The sequence below is a fragment of the Chiloscyllium punctatum genome, chromosome 26 (assembly GCF_047496795.1).
Source record: "Chiloscyllium punctatum isolate Juve2018m chromosome 26, sChiPun1.3, whole genome shotgun sequence".
Lineage (NCBI taxonomy): Eukaryota > Metazoa > Chordata > Chondrichthyes > Orectolobiformes > Hemiscylliidae > Chiloscyllium > Chiloscyllium punctatum.
Window position 1 is genome coordinate 26,034,639 of NC_092764.1, and position 14,542 is coordinate 26,049,180.

A 14,542-nucleotide genomic window follows, 5' to 3' on the forward strand; every position below is an offset into this window, starting at 1 on the left:
TTTCCCCTTGCACCCTAAACCTATGGCCTCTAGTTCTGGACTCCCCTACGCCAGGGAAAAGACCTGATTATTTATCCTATCCATGTCCCTCATAATTTTATAAATCTTTATAAGGTTACCCCTCAGCTTCTGACGCTTCAGGGAAAACAGCCCCAGCCTATTCAACCTTTCCCTATAGCTCAAATCAGCAGTTATAGAAAGGTACAAGGCAAAATCAAATATAAAAATGCTCAGCTAGAGGAAGGATAGTTTCAGTGAATTGGAAAGGTGACCTGCCTGAGGTGGAATCACAGATTGACAGGGAAAGCTAAGTGTGACCAATGCAAATCCTTCAAAGATAAGATTGTTCTGGTCAAGATGAACACATTCTGTGGCAGACAGGACTTGGACATAAATGGAATTGGGACCTCCACATAATCCTAACATCCAAGAATCGTATTATTTGAGAAACATTATCCCATATTCAAAATGAAAAACTGAATGGCTAATAACCCACAAATCTACTTAAAATCTGCTGTCCCAAAGACAAAATAAGTTACTGCATTTTCATGTTTATCAAGAGTGATACACCATCCAAACATGTCATTTGAAGTTGAAGCTTGGTTAAATGTAAGAGTACCTTGTCATCTGGGAACCAGCCCAGACAGCTGGCCCAGTTCACTCCTTTGAAGTAGGCTGTTGCCATTTTAAGAATATCCAGTTTAAATGGCTGTTCAATGAAGACAACATAGTTTGGGGTCATACCAAAACTGTGGTAGTAACTTGGACTGAACAGCGAGCGACAAGGAATAGAACACAATACTTCACAATTTTTAAAGCATGTATTCTTCTTCTTCTCATCTGTTTGTTTCAAAATAAATGAACAAAATAAAGTAACTGACGTCAGAAACAGAGGCATACAAGATTCAGAAATACCAGCAATGGTTCATGTGCAGGTATCACAGACTCATTACCATAGAGTTATAGAGTGAGAATTGGCCAACATGGAAACAGACACTTCGGTCCAACTCATTCATGTTGACTGGATATCTAAATTAATCTAGTCTTATTTGCCAGCATTTGGCCTATATCCCTCCAATCCTTCTCATTCATGTATCCATCTAGATGACTTTTAAGTGTTGTAATTGTACCAGCCTCCAACAGTTCCTCTGTTGAAAAATGTGGTGCTGGAAAAACACAGCACGCCAGGCAGCATCCGAGGAGCAGGAGAATCGACGTTTCGGGCATAAGCCCTTCTTCAGGAATGAGGCTGGTGTGCCAAGCAGGCTGAGATAAAGGTAGGGGGGGAGGGGCGCTGGGAATACGACAGGTGGAAGGAGGTGAGGGTGATAGGCCGGAGAGGGGGTGGGGGCTGAGAGGTCAGGAAGATGACTGCAGGTCAAGAGGGCGGTGCTGATCCTGAGGGTTGGGACTGAGGTAAGGTAGGGGGAGGGAAAATGAGGAAGCTGGAGAGATCTACATTCATCCCGTGTGGTTGGAGGGTTCCTAGGCGGAAGATGAGGCGCTCTTCCTCCAGGCGTCGTGTGGCCAGGGTCGATGGACAAGGCCAAGGACCTGCATGTCATTGGCGGAGTGGGAGGGGGAGCTAAAGTGTTCAGCCATGGGGCGGTTGGGTTGGTTGGTGTGGGTGTCCCAGGGGTGTTCCCTGAAATGATCCGCAAGTAGGCGGCCTGTCTCCCCAATGTGGAGGAGACCACATCGGGTGCAGTGGATGCAGTAAATGATGTGTGTGGAGGTGCAGGTGAATTTGTGACGGATATGGAAGGATCCATTGGGGCCTTGGAGAGAGGTGAGGGAGGAGGTGTGGGCGCAAGTTTTGCACTTCTTGCCGTTGGAGGGGAAGGTTCCAGGAGTGGAGGTTGGGTTGGTGGGGGGGTGTGGACCTGATGAGGGAGTTTCGGAGGGAGTGGTCTCTCCTGAATGCTGATAGGGGAGGGGAGGGAAATATATCCCTGGTGGTGGGGTCTGTCTGGAGGTGGCAGAAATGACGGAGGATGATCCGATGTATCCGGAGGTTGGTGGGGTGGAAGGTGAGGACCAGTGGGGTTCTGTCCTGGTGGTGACTGGAGGGGCGGGGTTCAAGGGCGGAGGTGCAGGAAGTGGAGGAGATGCGGTGGAGGGCGTCGTCGACAACGTCAGAGGGGAAATTGCGGTCTTTGAAGGAGGAGGCCATTTGAGTTGTTCAGTAGTGGAATTGGTCCTCCTGGGAGCAGATGCGGCGAAGGCGAAGGAATTGGGAATATGGGATGGCCTTTTTACAGGGGGGGCAGGATGAGAGGAGTTGTAATCTAGGTAGCTGTGGGATTATATGCAGATTACACCTCGGTTCCTTCATCTAAATTGTTAATGTATAAAGTGAAAAATTGTGGCCCCAACACTGAGCCTTGCGGAACACCACTTGCCACCTGCTGCCATCCTGAATAGGACACATTTACCCCTACTCTCTCCTTCCTTCCAGACAGCCAAGCTTCTATCCAGGCTAGCACCCTTGCCTCTTACATCATGGGCCCTTATCTTACTCAGTAGCCTCCTGTGCAGTACCTTGTCAAAGGCCTTCTTGAAGCCCAGGTAGATAATATCCATTGGCTCTTCTTGGTCTAACTTGCTTGTTACTTTGGCAAAGAATTCTAGCAGATTTGTCAGGCATGACCTCCCCTTGATGAAACCATGCTGACTTTGCCCTTGTTTATCATACACTTCCAAGTATTCAGAAATCTCATCCTTCACAATGGATTCCAGGATCTTGCCCACAGCTGAGGTTAGGCTAATTGTTCTGTAATTTTTCATCTTTTGCCTTACTCCCTTTTTAAACAGGGGTGTCACATTAGTGATTTTCCAGTCCTCTGGGACCCTCCCTGATTCCTGAAAGATCACCACTAATGCCTCCACTATCTCTTCAGCTATCTCTCTCTTAGGGTGTAGTCCATCTGGTCCAGGTGATTTACCAGGCTATTCAGTTTTTCTAGCACCTGCTCCTTGGTGATGACCACCATACTCAGCTCTGCCCTTTTTAGATCTTTTCCCTCTCACCTTAAACATAATCTTGCTTCTTAAATTCCACTTGATTCATACATACTGGTTGCTTGTACTGTGCTAGGTCAACCACAACAGATGATCTTGTCTTAAATTAAGAATTTGCAACTTAAAATTTGTAAGTCAATACCATTTTAAATCTCAGAAGCCCTAAAACTTACAATGGATATTTCACTAATTCTCTTTTTGGCTGGGTGCCTGTTTTAATGAATGCAGCAAATGGTGCATTGTTGTGCTTGGGATTGGACAGAGCTGAGTTGTTTGCAGATATAGTCCAAATATTGTCCATGTGCAGGGCCTCAGAATACCTTACTAACACCCTGGGGACACTATTCCAGCTGGTTGCCCCAGTGTTGCCCACTTGAGATTGCCCTATTTTGAGTTTTGGATATTGAAACTGGATAATTTGAACTTTGCTGCAGTTGATTTTCAACCTTTACCTAATTAAATATCTAGACCATAAGATATAGGAGCAGAATTAAGCTATTCAGCTAATTGGGTCCGCTCCACCAATCAATCATGGCTTACCTGTTTCTCAGCCCCATTCTTCTCGTAATCTTTGACCCTGTTACTAATCAAGAACCTAGTTATCTCTGTCTTAAAGATTCACCTCTGGCTGAAGAAATTCCTCCCCATCTCAGTTCTCCTCAGCTGCAGCATATTTGTCAGCATTTTAATCTGATTAATAAAATAACATTGAACTAAAGGTGTAATTGTCATTTATTGCTGATGTGTCGAGGAGCCCTGAAAGCATCAGCTTGTTCCTCTCACCTCAAGGTCAATAATTCCAGATTCAGACCAATTTAGAGGTGACCATTGACTGTGGTCAATGCTGACATTTCAGTAAAATCCAAGTGTCTCCTTTAGATCCTGACCTAGAAGTCAGTTCATAATCAGTTCACTCATGTTAAGTCTTATGCATATGTAAAGCAGGGGTCTAAACTGCCTAAAAGGCAAGTTTGAAGTTTATCTTACTTCAGAGCCAAGAGGATCAGGAGTTCTTCTCCCAGCTCCTTATTAAATCTAAGGCCTACTATCAGCCACCCCTCCCAATTGTCTCCTGCCTTTCCAGAAAATCTAGGTTATGAGCTGACCAATCTTGTCATTTCCCATCGCTGTTCTCTCCACCAAACTCCTCCACCCCCCCCACAATAACAATACTATAACCATTGAGCTGTCTTTAGGATTGAAGTCAAAAAGTGTGGCACTGGAAAAGCACAGCAGTTCTGGCAGTATCCGAGAAGCAGGAGAGTTGCTGCTTGGGGCATGAGCCCTTCATCTAGGCTCCTAACTGACAGCCGAAGCTCACTAGCAATAACAATCCTGATCAGGCAGGCAAACCAATGTTCCCTGGTATTGTTGACAGTCTTATTAGGTCCGACACACCAGGATCACACTCCAATCCAAGAGCACTTCACTTTCTAAGCCTTCACATCTGAAGAAGTGCAGAGGACTTGCTGTTCAATTATCCTCTTTCAACTATCGTCATTCATGCATGGGACATGGTCATTGCTGACAAAGACAACATTTACTACCCAGCCCTAACTACCCTCTAGGTGGTGGTGGTGAGCCTGCAGAACAGTAACTGGACTGCAAATATGATCCCTGGGACTACCTAGGCTCATTATAATGTGTGACATGGAAGGAATTTCTTTCTTTTCTTATACTTCCAGATTATTTTTTGGCCAAAGTAATCTCAATAAGCCTTTACATTATCACACCCTGCTGTAAAAAGTTAATAAGGACCTCAAATACAGAGAATCTGAATACTTCACATCCTTCAGAATATTGGACAACACAAAGACATTAAAAATAGTTTAGTCAACAACTGAACCATATGGTGCGGTACTGAATTATAAAATAGACTCATCTGGACTCTTACTTCTACTACAATAACACAGTGAGAACATTGGTGTCCAAGTCTGACTTGTAATGAGTGGAAGGTAAGGACAGAAGGGATAAGTCAACAGATTGCTACTAGATGCAACTACTCTAAGGAATAATTTATTGAAATACAAATACTGACAGAACACTTTGGTGAAATGAATTACCGACATCACACTGAATCATATGTGTAAACTAAAATTAAAACCAGTCTTCAAATTTTCCAACATTATAAATCTCCATCAAGGTACCTAGCTTTGTATTTGGTATCTTCACAAACAGGTATTTTGTTTTGCCCTTCTCAGCGATGGAGGTGCCCATATTGTAAGTGTTTCCCTCTCCATCATAATGTGGATGCGATGTTGCCAAGTTCAGAGAAACATATTTTGTGTAGTCAACCTATATAAATATACCAAAGATAATCGATGCAACTCTTCATCTTTAACGTACACTACCATTTACTGTTTTAATGGCATACATTTCATCATGGTTGCGCACATATTAAAATGTTATACCAGAAATTCAATTGCAGAGTATTAGAACATCAGGAGAAATTAAAAATTAAAGCTGTTTATTACGCTTCCACCCATAAAACTGGTGACACACTGACTGGATCCCGAGGTATTCTATCATGAAATGCAGGATACTGCGTGACACAAATGGCTGTTCAGAAGGCTTCCATTGTCTTCCCCACTAAGTAAGATGCTCACTTGAAGAGTTTGTGCAGAGTCAATCAGTCAAATGGACTCCTTCTGCACTGTAACACATGCGTATTGCATTTCAAGGCTCTAATATGTTTGTTCCATGATAAAGTAAAAGCTATCAAGTAAAATCTAGACAATCCTCAGAGGAAGGATGAAGTGTTCAGAGATACTCAAAGGGATTAATCAGCTCAAGCAGAATAGAGTAATCTTTTGCCTACTCACTCACTCAAATTATATCACAAAGGTTTGGAAGTGAAAAGCATAGACATCATCATTCCTTCCAAAACATGGGGTTTAAAGCCATTGGAGTGATAACTTTAATTCAGGAGGAAGGTTAAAACAGAACCATTCCTGATTAACTGGTGCAACTTAAAGACATCTAAAGTATTTGACTGTTGACAGTGTGTTAATTAAACATTGGCGACACATGTAAACACAACAATTCATTGAGTTGTCAAATATAATTCTTCCAATAGAGCTTTATTTTAATAAATCTCACCTTCTCCAATGTTTCGAGAGTTCTAGGATCTATCCTTCTGATGTAGTTGACCTCTGATGAAGCAAAGAAATCCTCACCATATTTAATTATATTGATCAAACAGTTATCAGTGAAATCAGGAATAGCGTGTGTGAGATAGGAAACTGCTCTGTAAAATAAAAACAAAGGCATGTTGCATGCTTATGTTTGTTTCCCATTTTGAGACAAGGTGCGATGGAACAATTTATGGAACTGAATGTATAAAATCAATTGTTTCTGCAATATTGGTGAAACTCAAGTTGCATATGTTACTGGACCCTAAAGATATATGATATCACGAAGATCGTTGAAAAAAGGCAGAGAACAGACAATAAAAGCTTTGAGGCCATAGGAAAATGGGGGGGGGGGGGGTAAATCATACAGAAACAAATAAAATTATGAAGGTAATAGATGAGATAGAAGTAGAGAGGTTGTTTCCACTGACCGCTGAAAAGAGAACAAGCGGGCATAGCCTCAGAATATATGCCAGCAGATTAAGGACTGAATTGAGGTGGAACATTTTCTCCCAAAGGGTTGTGAATCTATGAAATTACCTGCCCAGTGAAGCAGTTTAGGTTACCTCATTCAAAGTTTTTAAGGCAAAGATAGATAGATTTTTGAACAGTAAAGGAATCAAGGGCTATGGTGAGAGGAAAAGTAAATGGAGCTGAGTTCTTGACAATGTCAGCCATGATCTTATTGAATGGTGCACTAGCTCGATGGGCCAGATGGCCTACTCCTGATCCTATTGTTTATGTTCTTGATTCTTGTTTTAAAATCCACCTTAAACATTGCAAATTTTGTTACTTAACAAGACACTAATTGGCAAGTGGTCAAGAAGGAGGAGAAGGAAAAATTCAAAGACCGGCAAAAATTCTAATCAAGTTGTAGGCAAACCATTGATGAATTTACCAGTTTATTTGCAGAAATTGCATACTGGAGAGATAAAAGGTGCTCAGCAGAGGTGTTAAATATAAATTATCAGAAGATTTTTAATAATACATTCCATGAGAATAATTCAGGTGTATGGAATATGAAGAAATACAACTGCGAGGACAAGAAGATGGCAGCCAAGAAAACAAACGTTAGGATCATTGAGTTTTGCTTTGACCACAGGTAGTAGTATTTCTTCAATAATGGGTTAAGATTTGTCCTTGATATGAACACATAATTGTGGCTGCAAATTTGCTAATAAAACAACATGAAGGATTATAAAATAATTAAGGAAGGAATGGACAAGATAAGAGAATAAATGATGCAATTTCACGTGCAGAGATGCGGAATGATATATATGCAAGAAAAATAACAAGGAATGGATATTTGTATTTGGTCCAAAGACTCTCAAGGCTATGGGATTTAGTGGGCAGAGATCTAGAGATCCAAACTCCCTTCGTAAAAACATTTTGGGTCCATCTACATAAAATGGACTTGCAGTGGTTCAGGAATGAAGCTCACTATCACCTTCTCAACAGAAGCTGGGATGGGCAATACATGCTGACCCGACCATCAATGCCCACTTCCCATGAATTAAAAAAAGTGCCAGTGGAGATAGGTAAAGTCATAAATCAAAACTTTTTTTTATAAATAGGAGCATGGAGTGCAACAGTCATAAAATAATAATGAATTTAAGCAGCAAAGTTGTCACATCACAGTTTTTGTGTACTGTGTACAGTTGTGGACACTTTTTCGTCTTAAAGCCATTAAAGCCATTGAGGTATTTGACACAAATCTGCCAAGATGTTGGGAAACTACTGTTTAAGAAGATACTTGAGAAACTTTTACCATTTTCACTGGAACATAGAAGGCTATAAGATATGCAATGCAAGCTTTTTAAATGACAAAAAAGTTGAATAGGGTGAATAGGGTCAGACTAGCTTCTCTACTTGGAAAGTTGATGATAAAATGTGTTACGTTCAAATCATCACTTAGGGAGTGAGAAACAGTTTTAGCTGGAAGAAATAGCTGTGCCTGAGGTCTGATTTGAGAATGGAGTGCTTAATGCTTCCTTTTTGTTAAACAGAGTTAATTTTGAAGCAGATAAAGGTAGAAGGCCAGAACAGTAATATTCGTTGGGTTGCTCTCAGAAAGAGTTGGCATTGCATAACTGGCCTGATTGCCATCCTTTGTGCTGCAAATTTCAACTATTCCATGACAAGGATCAATTTGTTAACCAAAATAAATAGGAACAATCAGTAGATTTCTTCATGCTTACTTGGAAAAAATGTTCTTGCACGGATCTGGGTAAGCCATTGTGCCAAATTCTGACACCACAATCCTATTAGCTTCTATGTTAGACTTGTAAGTGTCGCTGCGAAGATACCTACTTCTGTAGAACACCTCACCTAGATTTAAGAATATAGAAAATGCCAGTAAACATTGTGGCTAGTAGAAATCAATTTCCAATTACCCATTCCAGTCTAGGAAGCTTGGAATCTGAACTTTGTGATGATCATTCACATTGTGTCTTGCAGCTTTATGCAACATGCTGCATTACCTTCAATTGCCACCAGTGGTCCTCCTTCCAAATGCAAGTACACCCAATTCAGGTTTGGAAATCATTGTGTCTAATTAATACAATAACATTAACTGCATTTAAAAAATGTGTTTTTAAATCGGTAGCTGGAATTAGTTTTAGTCCCTGATTCACTTTGAGGAAGCATTTTCCAATGAGTATTAGTTAGGTCCCTTTTGGAATATTGCATTCAATTCTGTTCTTGCTGCTATAGGAAAGATGTTGAGAAACTTTGAAGTGTGCAGAAAAGATTTACGAGAATGTTGTTGGGGTTGGAGGGTTTAAACTGTAGGGAGAGGTGAATAAGCTGGGACTGTGTTCCCTGGAGCATTATAGGCTGAGGGCAGACATTATGGAGGTTTATTAAAATCATGAAGGGCATGGATAGGATGATTAGCCAAGGTCTTTTGCCCAGGATAGGGTAGTCCGAAACTAGAAGGTATAGGTTTAAGGTGAGAGGGGAAGGTCTTAAAAGGGATCCAAGGGATTAAAAGGAATCTGCCTTTTTGAGCAAAGGGTGGTGTGTGTATGGAATGAGCTGCCAGCAGAAGTGGAGGAGGCTGGTACAATTACAAATTTTGAAAGGCATCTGGATGGGTATATGAATAGGAAGGGTTTAGATGGATATGGGCCAAATACTGGCAAATGGAACTAGATTAATTTAGGACATCTGGATGGCATGGACGAGTTTAACCGAAAGGTCTGTTTCTGTGCTGTACATCTCTATGAGTTATCTTTTGACAAGCATTTCAGTGGAATTTTTCCTTTGATTCCAGTTTTAAAGTAGAACAACAGTCAAACAATGATTTTACACATCTCAGAATATTTACGGATAATTTCCCTTTTGTACATGGGATCTAGAACAGAAAACAGTCCATTACATTTGTTTGTAAAGGTAGGATAAGAATTTATTTTTCTTACCAATTTTTCATCGTTACCATCCTTACCTAAGGACATCTTTCTGATAATTTTTCAAAAAATATACCTTTTAATAAAAGAACTATGGGAAAGATTGAAGAAGTGGAAAAAGTTGTAGAGCATTCCCAAATGTAGAGCTGGGTTAAACATGTGGGCTGAATGGTTTCCTTCTGTATTGTGGTTGAAGGTTATTTGGCATCCATGGGTGCGGAGATGTGGAGCACTGTAGGACTCTCACAGGGAAAACACAGGGAAAGAGAAAGAAGAGGATAGATGATGTCAGAGTGGTGGACGTGATCGATCGGGACTTTGGTGAGGCATTCGAAAAGCCTCCGCATGGTAGAGTGGTTACCAAAGTTAGATCACATGGAATACAAGGAGAACTATCCATTTGTATGTGGAATTACACCTGGAGCCTATGATGCAACAAACAACGTGTTTGATGACGAATCCTGACATTGTAGTTCGACTCTTGCTTGGCTCGAGAGCAACGGAGATTTTGGGCGGCATGGTGGCTCAGTGGTTAGCACTGCTGCCTCACAGGGACTCGGGTTTAATTCCCACCTTGGGTCACTGTCTGTGTGGAGTTTGGACACTCTTCCCATGTCTGTGTGGGTTTCTTCCGGGTGCTCTGATTTCCTCCCACATTCCAAAAGATGTGCAGGTCAGGTGAATTGGCCATGCTAAATTGGCCATAGTGTGAGGTGCGTTAGTCAGGGGTAAATATAGGATTGGGGAATGAGTCTGGGTGGGTTACTCTTTGGAGGGGTGATGTGGACCTGTTGGGCTGAGAGGCCTGTTTCCATACTGTAGGGAATTGAATTGAATCTAATCTAATCGGCCCGAAGGTAGGAGACACAGAGTGGTGGTGCAGGTTTCTTTTCAGGCTGGAGACGTGTAACCAGCGGTGTGCTACAAGAATCAGTGCTGGGTCCACTGCTTTTTGTCATTTGTTTACATGATTTGAATGTGAACAAAGGAGGTTTGGTTAGTCAGTTTGAAGATAACACCAAAATTGGAGGTGTAGTGAATAGCAAAAAGGTTACCTCAGAGTACAGCAGGATCTTAAATAGGTGGGCCAATGGGCTGGAGTAGCAGATTAAGTTTAATTTTGATAAATGTGAGATGCTGCATTTTGGAAAGGCAAGTCAGGGCAGGACTTATCCACTTAATGGTAAGTTACGGGGGGAGTGTTGCTGAACAAAGAGACCTTGGAGTGAAGGTTCATAGTTCCTTGAAAGTAGAGTCGCAGATCGATAGAATAATGAAGGAGGCTTTTGGTGTGTCCAAATCATTCCTTTATTGGTCAGTGTATTGCGTAAAGGAATAATGCATTTAATTTTGGTCTCCCTGCTATAGGAAGGATGTTGTGAAACTTGACAGGGTTCAGAAAAGGTTTACAAGGATGTAGCCAGGGTTGGTGAGTTTGAGCTAAAGAGACAGGTTTAATAGACTGGGGCTATTTTCCCTAGAGTGTTAGAGGCTGAAAGGTGACCTTATAGAAGTTTATAAAATCACGAGGGACACAGTTACAGTGAATAGCCAAGGTCTTTTCCCCAGGGTAGTAGAGTCCAAAAACAGAGGGTATAGGTTTAAGGTGAGAGGCGAAAGATTTCCAAGGGACTTAAGGGGCAACCTTTTTCACACAGAGGTATGTGCGTGTATGGAATGAACTGCCAGAGGAAGTGGCGGAGGCTGGTACAATTACAACATTTAAAAGGCATCTGGATGTGTACGTGAACAGGAAGGGTTTAGAGGGATATGGAGCAAATGCTGGCAAATAAGAATCAATTAATTTAGGATGTGGTCAGCATGCACAAGTTGGACTGAAGGATCTATTTCCATGTGTACATCTCTATGACTCTAAACAAAAATGCTCTATTCCAGAATGTCATTTAGTGAAGGTAAAATCTGGAGCCAATCATTGTACATTGTTATATTTATTTTGTGGTTACAAATTGGACACAGAACCACAACAACGAGCACCCGAGCTACAAATCTTCTCCCAAACTTTGAATGTTCACCTTTTAACACAAAAGTATGATTAGTTCGTGTGTACTTATACCTTTTTGGATCCAGTTAGAAAATTGCTACTAACTAAAAGTTAGATGTACAATAGTTGGTTCTGAAAGAGGCACCACTGATATACTGCAACAAAACTGTAACCTTCCAGGAAACTTTGTCAATCAGATGAATTAATATTTCCAGGTTGATGATGCAGTTCAGTTTGCTTGGTGCCCACTCATCATGGAAAGCCTGTAGGATACTGGCACATTCTCAGTTTCTCTCCAGGGCAACCTGGCGTAGATATCATCCTAAAAGATTGTTAATTAAGTCACATCATCTCTCAACCACCCACTGCCTGGAGTTGTTGATGAGCACCTTGACCATGCCCAGTCACAATCCGACATGGAGGTCTCCTAGACTGTCCATTCCCTCCAAATTGGGGGGGGGGGGGCATGGTGAAGAGGCAAAGGTCATGGGAGAGGGACTGAAGTATCTCCAGAATTGAGGAGTAACCTCGTTAGTTAGTGGTAGAGGGGCAGCAACCTCACACATATTATGTAGGTTGATTAGGGGTCAGTTAGCTTAGTTTGATGGACAGAGGGTTAGGAAGGTGGGATCTTCATGGTCACTTGAAGAGTCATGGTGACTGAGTTGGTACGCTACTGGTATCACTCTGTATTGCAAACCAACTGCACCATGAAGATCAGTCACCATGAAGATCCCACCCTCCCAACCCTCTGCCTGTGGCATGATGATCCTCAGGTTAAACCACTGCCGGGTATCTCTCTCTGATGAGAGACCAACCTTATGGTCCTCTGGGACTATGATCACTTTTGCGATGTAAGTGTGGAACACAAATTCTTCCAGGTTATAGATATTACAGTCCAGGAGAATGTGAACTGGCTTAACCATATATTACATCAGGATGCTGAGTTAATATCCTTTGCTCCAAATCCCTGGTGGGCACAGATGAAGGAGACTCTTGCTCTCGAGGAATTGCAGCAAAGGTTTACCAGGCTGATGCGGGGGATGGCGGGACTGACGTATGAGGAGAGATTGACTAGGTTAGAACTGTTTTCGCTGGAGTTCACATGAATGAGTTCACATGAATGACCTTCACATAAAGATCATAGAGACCTTTAAAACTCTAACAGGACTAGACAGTGTAGATGCAGAGAGGATGTTCCCGATGATGGGTGTATCCAGAACCAGGAGTCTAGGATTCAGGATAGATCATGTAGAAGGAGATGAGGAGATATTTCTTCATCCAAAGAATGGTGGGCCTGTGGAATTCATTACCACAGGAAGCAGTTGATGCCAAAACATTGAATGTATTCAAGAGGTGGCTAGATATAGCACTCGGAGTGAATGGGATCAAAGGTTATGGGGAGAAAGCAGAATAAGTTGGATGATCAGTCATGGTCATGATGAATGGCTGAGCAGGCTCAAAGGGTCTCCTCTTCTATGTTTCTGTGTAATTAGATATGGTTAATATAGAATTAATAAATTACAAGCATAATGGACCAATGGAAGCCGACAGTGAAGCTGGTCTTTACAACTGAAAGGTGAAATGCTTGGAACAACACATTCTGTATTTTCAATTCAACTGCAAGTTGAAATAATGCAGAATCCTTTCTTCCACCTGCTGCCAACAGCTAAACACAAACTGTCAGACTATCTAAAGAAGCACATTTTTTAATCTAGAACTGCTCTTGCATTAAGCAGGCACTGCTCTCATAGCACAGCTATTAGTTCTACTGCCTCACAGTACCAGGGAACCGGGTTCAATCTTAGCCTTGGGTGACTGTGGAGTTTGCACATTCTCACTGTGGCAAACATGAGGACTGCAGATGCTGGAAATCAGAATCTAGATTAGAGTGGTGCTGGAAAAGCACAGCAGGTCAGGCAGCATCCGAGGAGTAGGAGAATCGATGTTTTGGGCAAAAACTCTTCATCAGGAATGAAGGCAGGGAGCCTCCAGGTAGGAGAGATAAATGTGAGGTGGGTGGGGCTGGGGAGAAGGTACCAAAGAGTACAATAGGTGGGTGGGGATGGGGATGAAGGTGATAGGTCGGACAGGAGGGTGGAGCGGATAGATGGGAAGGAAGATTGGCAAGTAGGGCAGGTCATGAGGATGGTGCTGAGCTGGAAGGTTGGAACTGGGGTAAGGTGGTGGGAGGGGAAATGAGGAAACTGGTGAAGTCCACATTGATGCCCTGGGGTTGAAGTGTTCCGAGGTGGAAGATGAGGCATTCTTCCTCCAGGCAGCGGGTGGTGAGGGAGCGGCGGTGAAGGAGGCCCAGGACCTCCATGTCCTCGGCAGAGTGGGAGGGGGAGTTGAAATGTTGGGCCACGGGGCGGTAGGGTTGATTGGTGCGGGTGCCCCAGAGATATTCACTAAAGCGCTCTGCGAGAAGGCGTCCAGTTTCCCCAATGTAGAGGAGACCGCATCGGGAGCAACGGATACAATAAATGATATTGATGGATGTGCAGGTAAAACTGATGGATGTGGAAGACTCCATTGTGGCCTTGGATGGAGGTGAAGGGGGAGGTGTGGGCGCAGGTTTTGCAATTTCTGCGGTGGCAGGGGAAGGTGCCAGGAGGGGAGGGTGGGTTTTTGGGGGGCGTGGACCTGACCAGGTAGTCATGGAGGGAACGGTCTTTGCGGAAAGTGGAAAGGGACGGGGAGGGAAATATATATCTGATGGTGGGGTACGTTTGGAGGTGGCGGAAATGTCGGCGGATGACGCAGTTTATGCGAAGGTTGGTAGGGTGGAAGGTGAGGACCGGGGGGTTCTGTCCATGTTACGGGTGGAGGGACGGGGTTTGAGGGCGGAGGGGCAGGATGTGGATGAGAAGCACTGGAAGGCATCTTCAACCATGTGGGAGGGGAAATAACACAATTACTCAGCACCTTGGGTTAATGGGGGTGTGGGATGCTCTTCAGAGGATCAGTGCAGACTCAAT

At 42.8% G+C, this 14,542-nt stretch overlaps 1 protein-coding gene across 4 annotated transcripts in view; it reads right to left on the minus strand.

Annotated features, from left to right (window-relative positions):
• The window catches only part of LOC140496345 (beta,beta-carotene 15,15'-dioxygenase-like), a 39,090-nt gene that overhangs the window by 19,104 nt on the left and 5,444 nt on the right, over positions 1-14,542 (minus strand). For 3 of the 4 annotated variants that reach the window (XM_072595963.1, XM_072595965.1, XM_072595964.1), the window contains exons 3-6: positions 8,351-8,480; positions 6,121-6,268; positions 5,169-5,316; positions 620-840 (exon numbers count right to left, since the gene is read on the minus strand). In XM_072595963.1, the coding sequence (XP_072452064.1) occupies positions 620-840; positions 5,169-5,316; positions 6,121-6,268; positions 8,351-8,480 (647 nt within the window). The remainder of the gene's footprint in view (positions 1-619; positions 841-5,168; positions 5,317-6,120; positions 6,269-8,350; positions 8,481-14,542) is intronic. The other variant, XM_072595966.1, reaches the window with a different exon arrangement.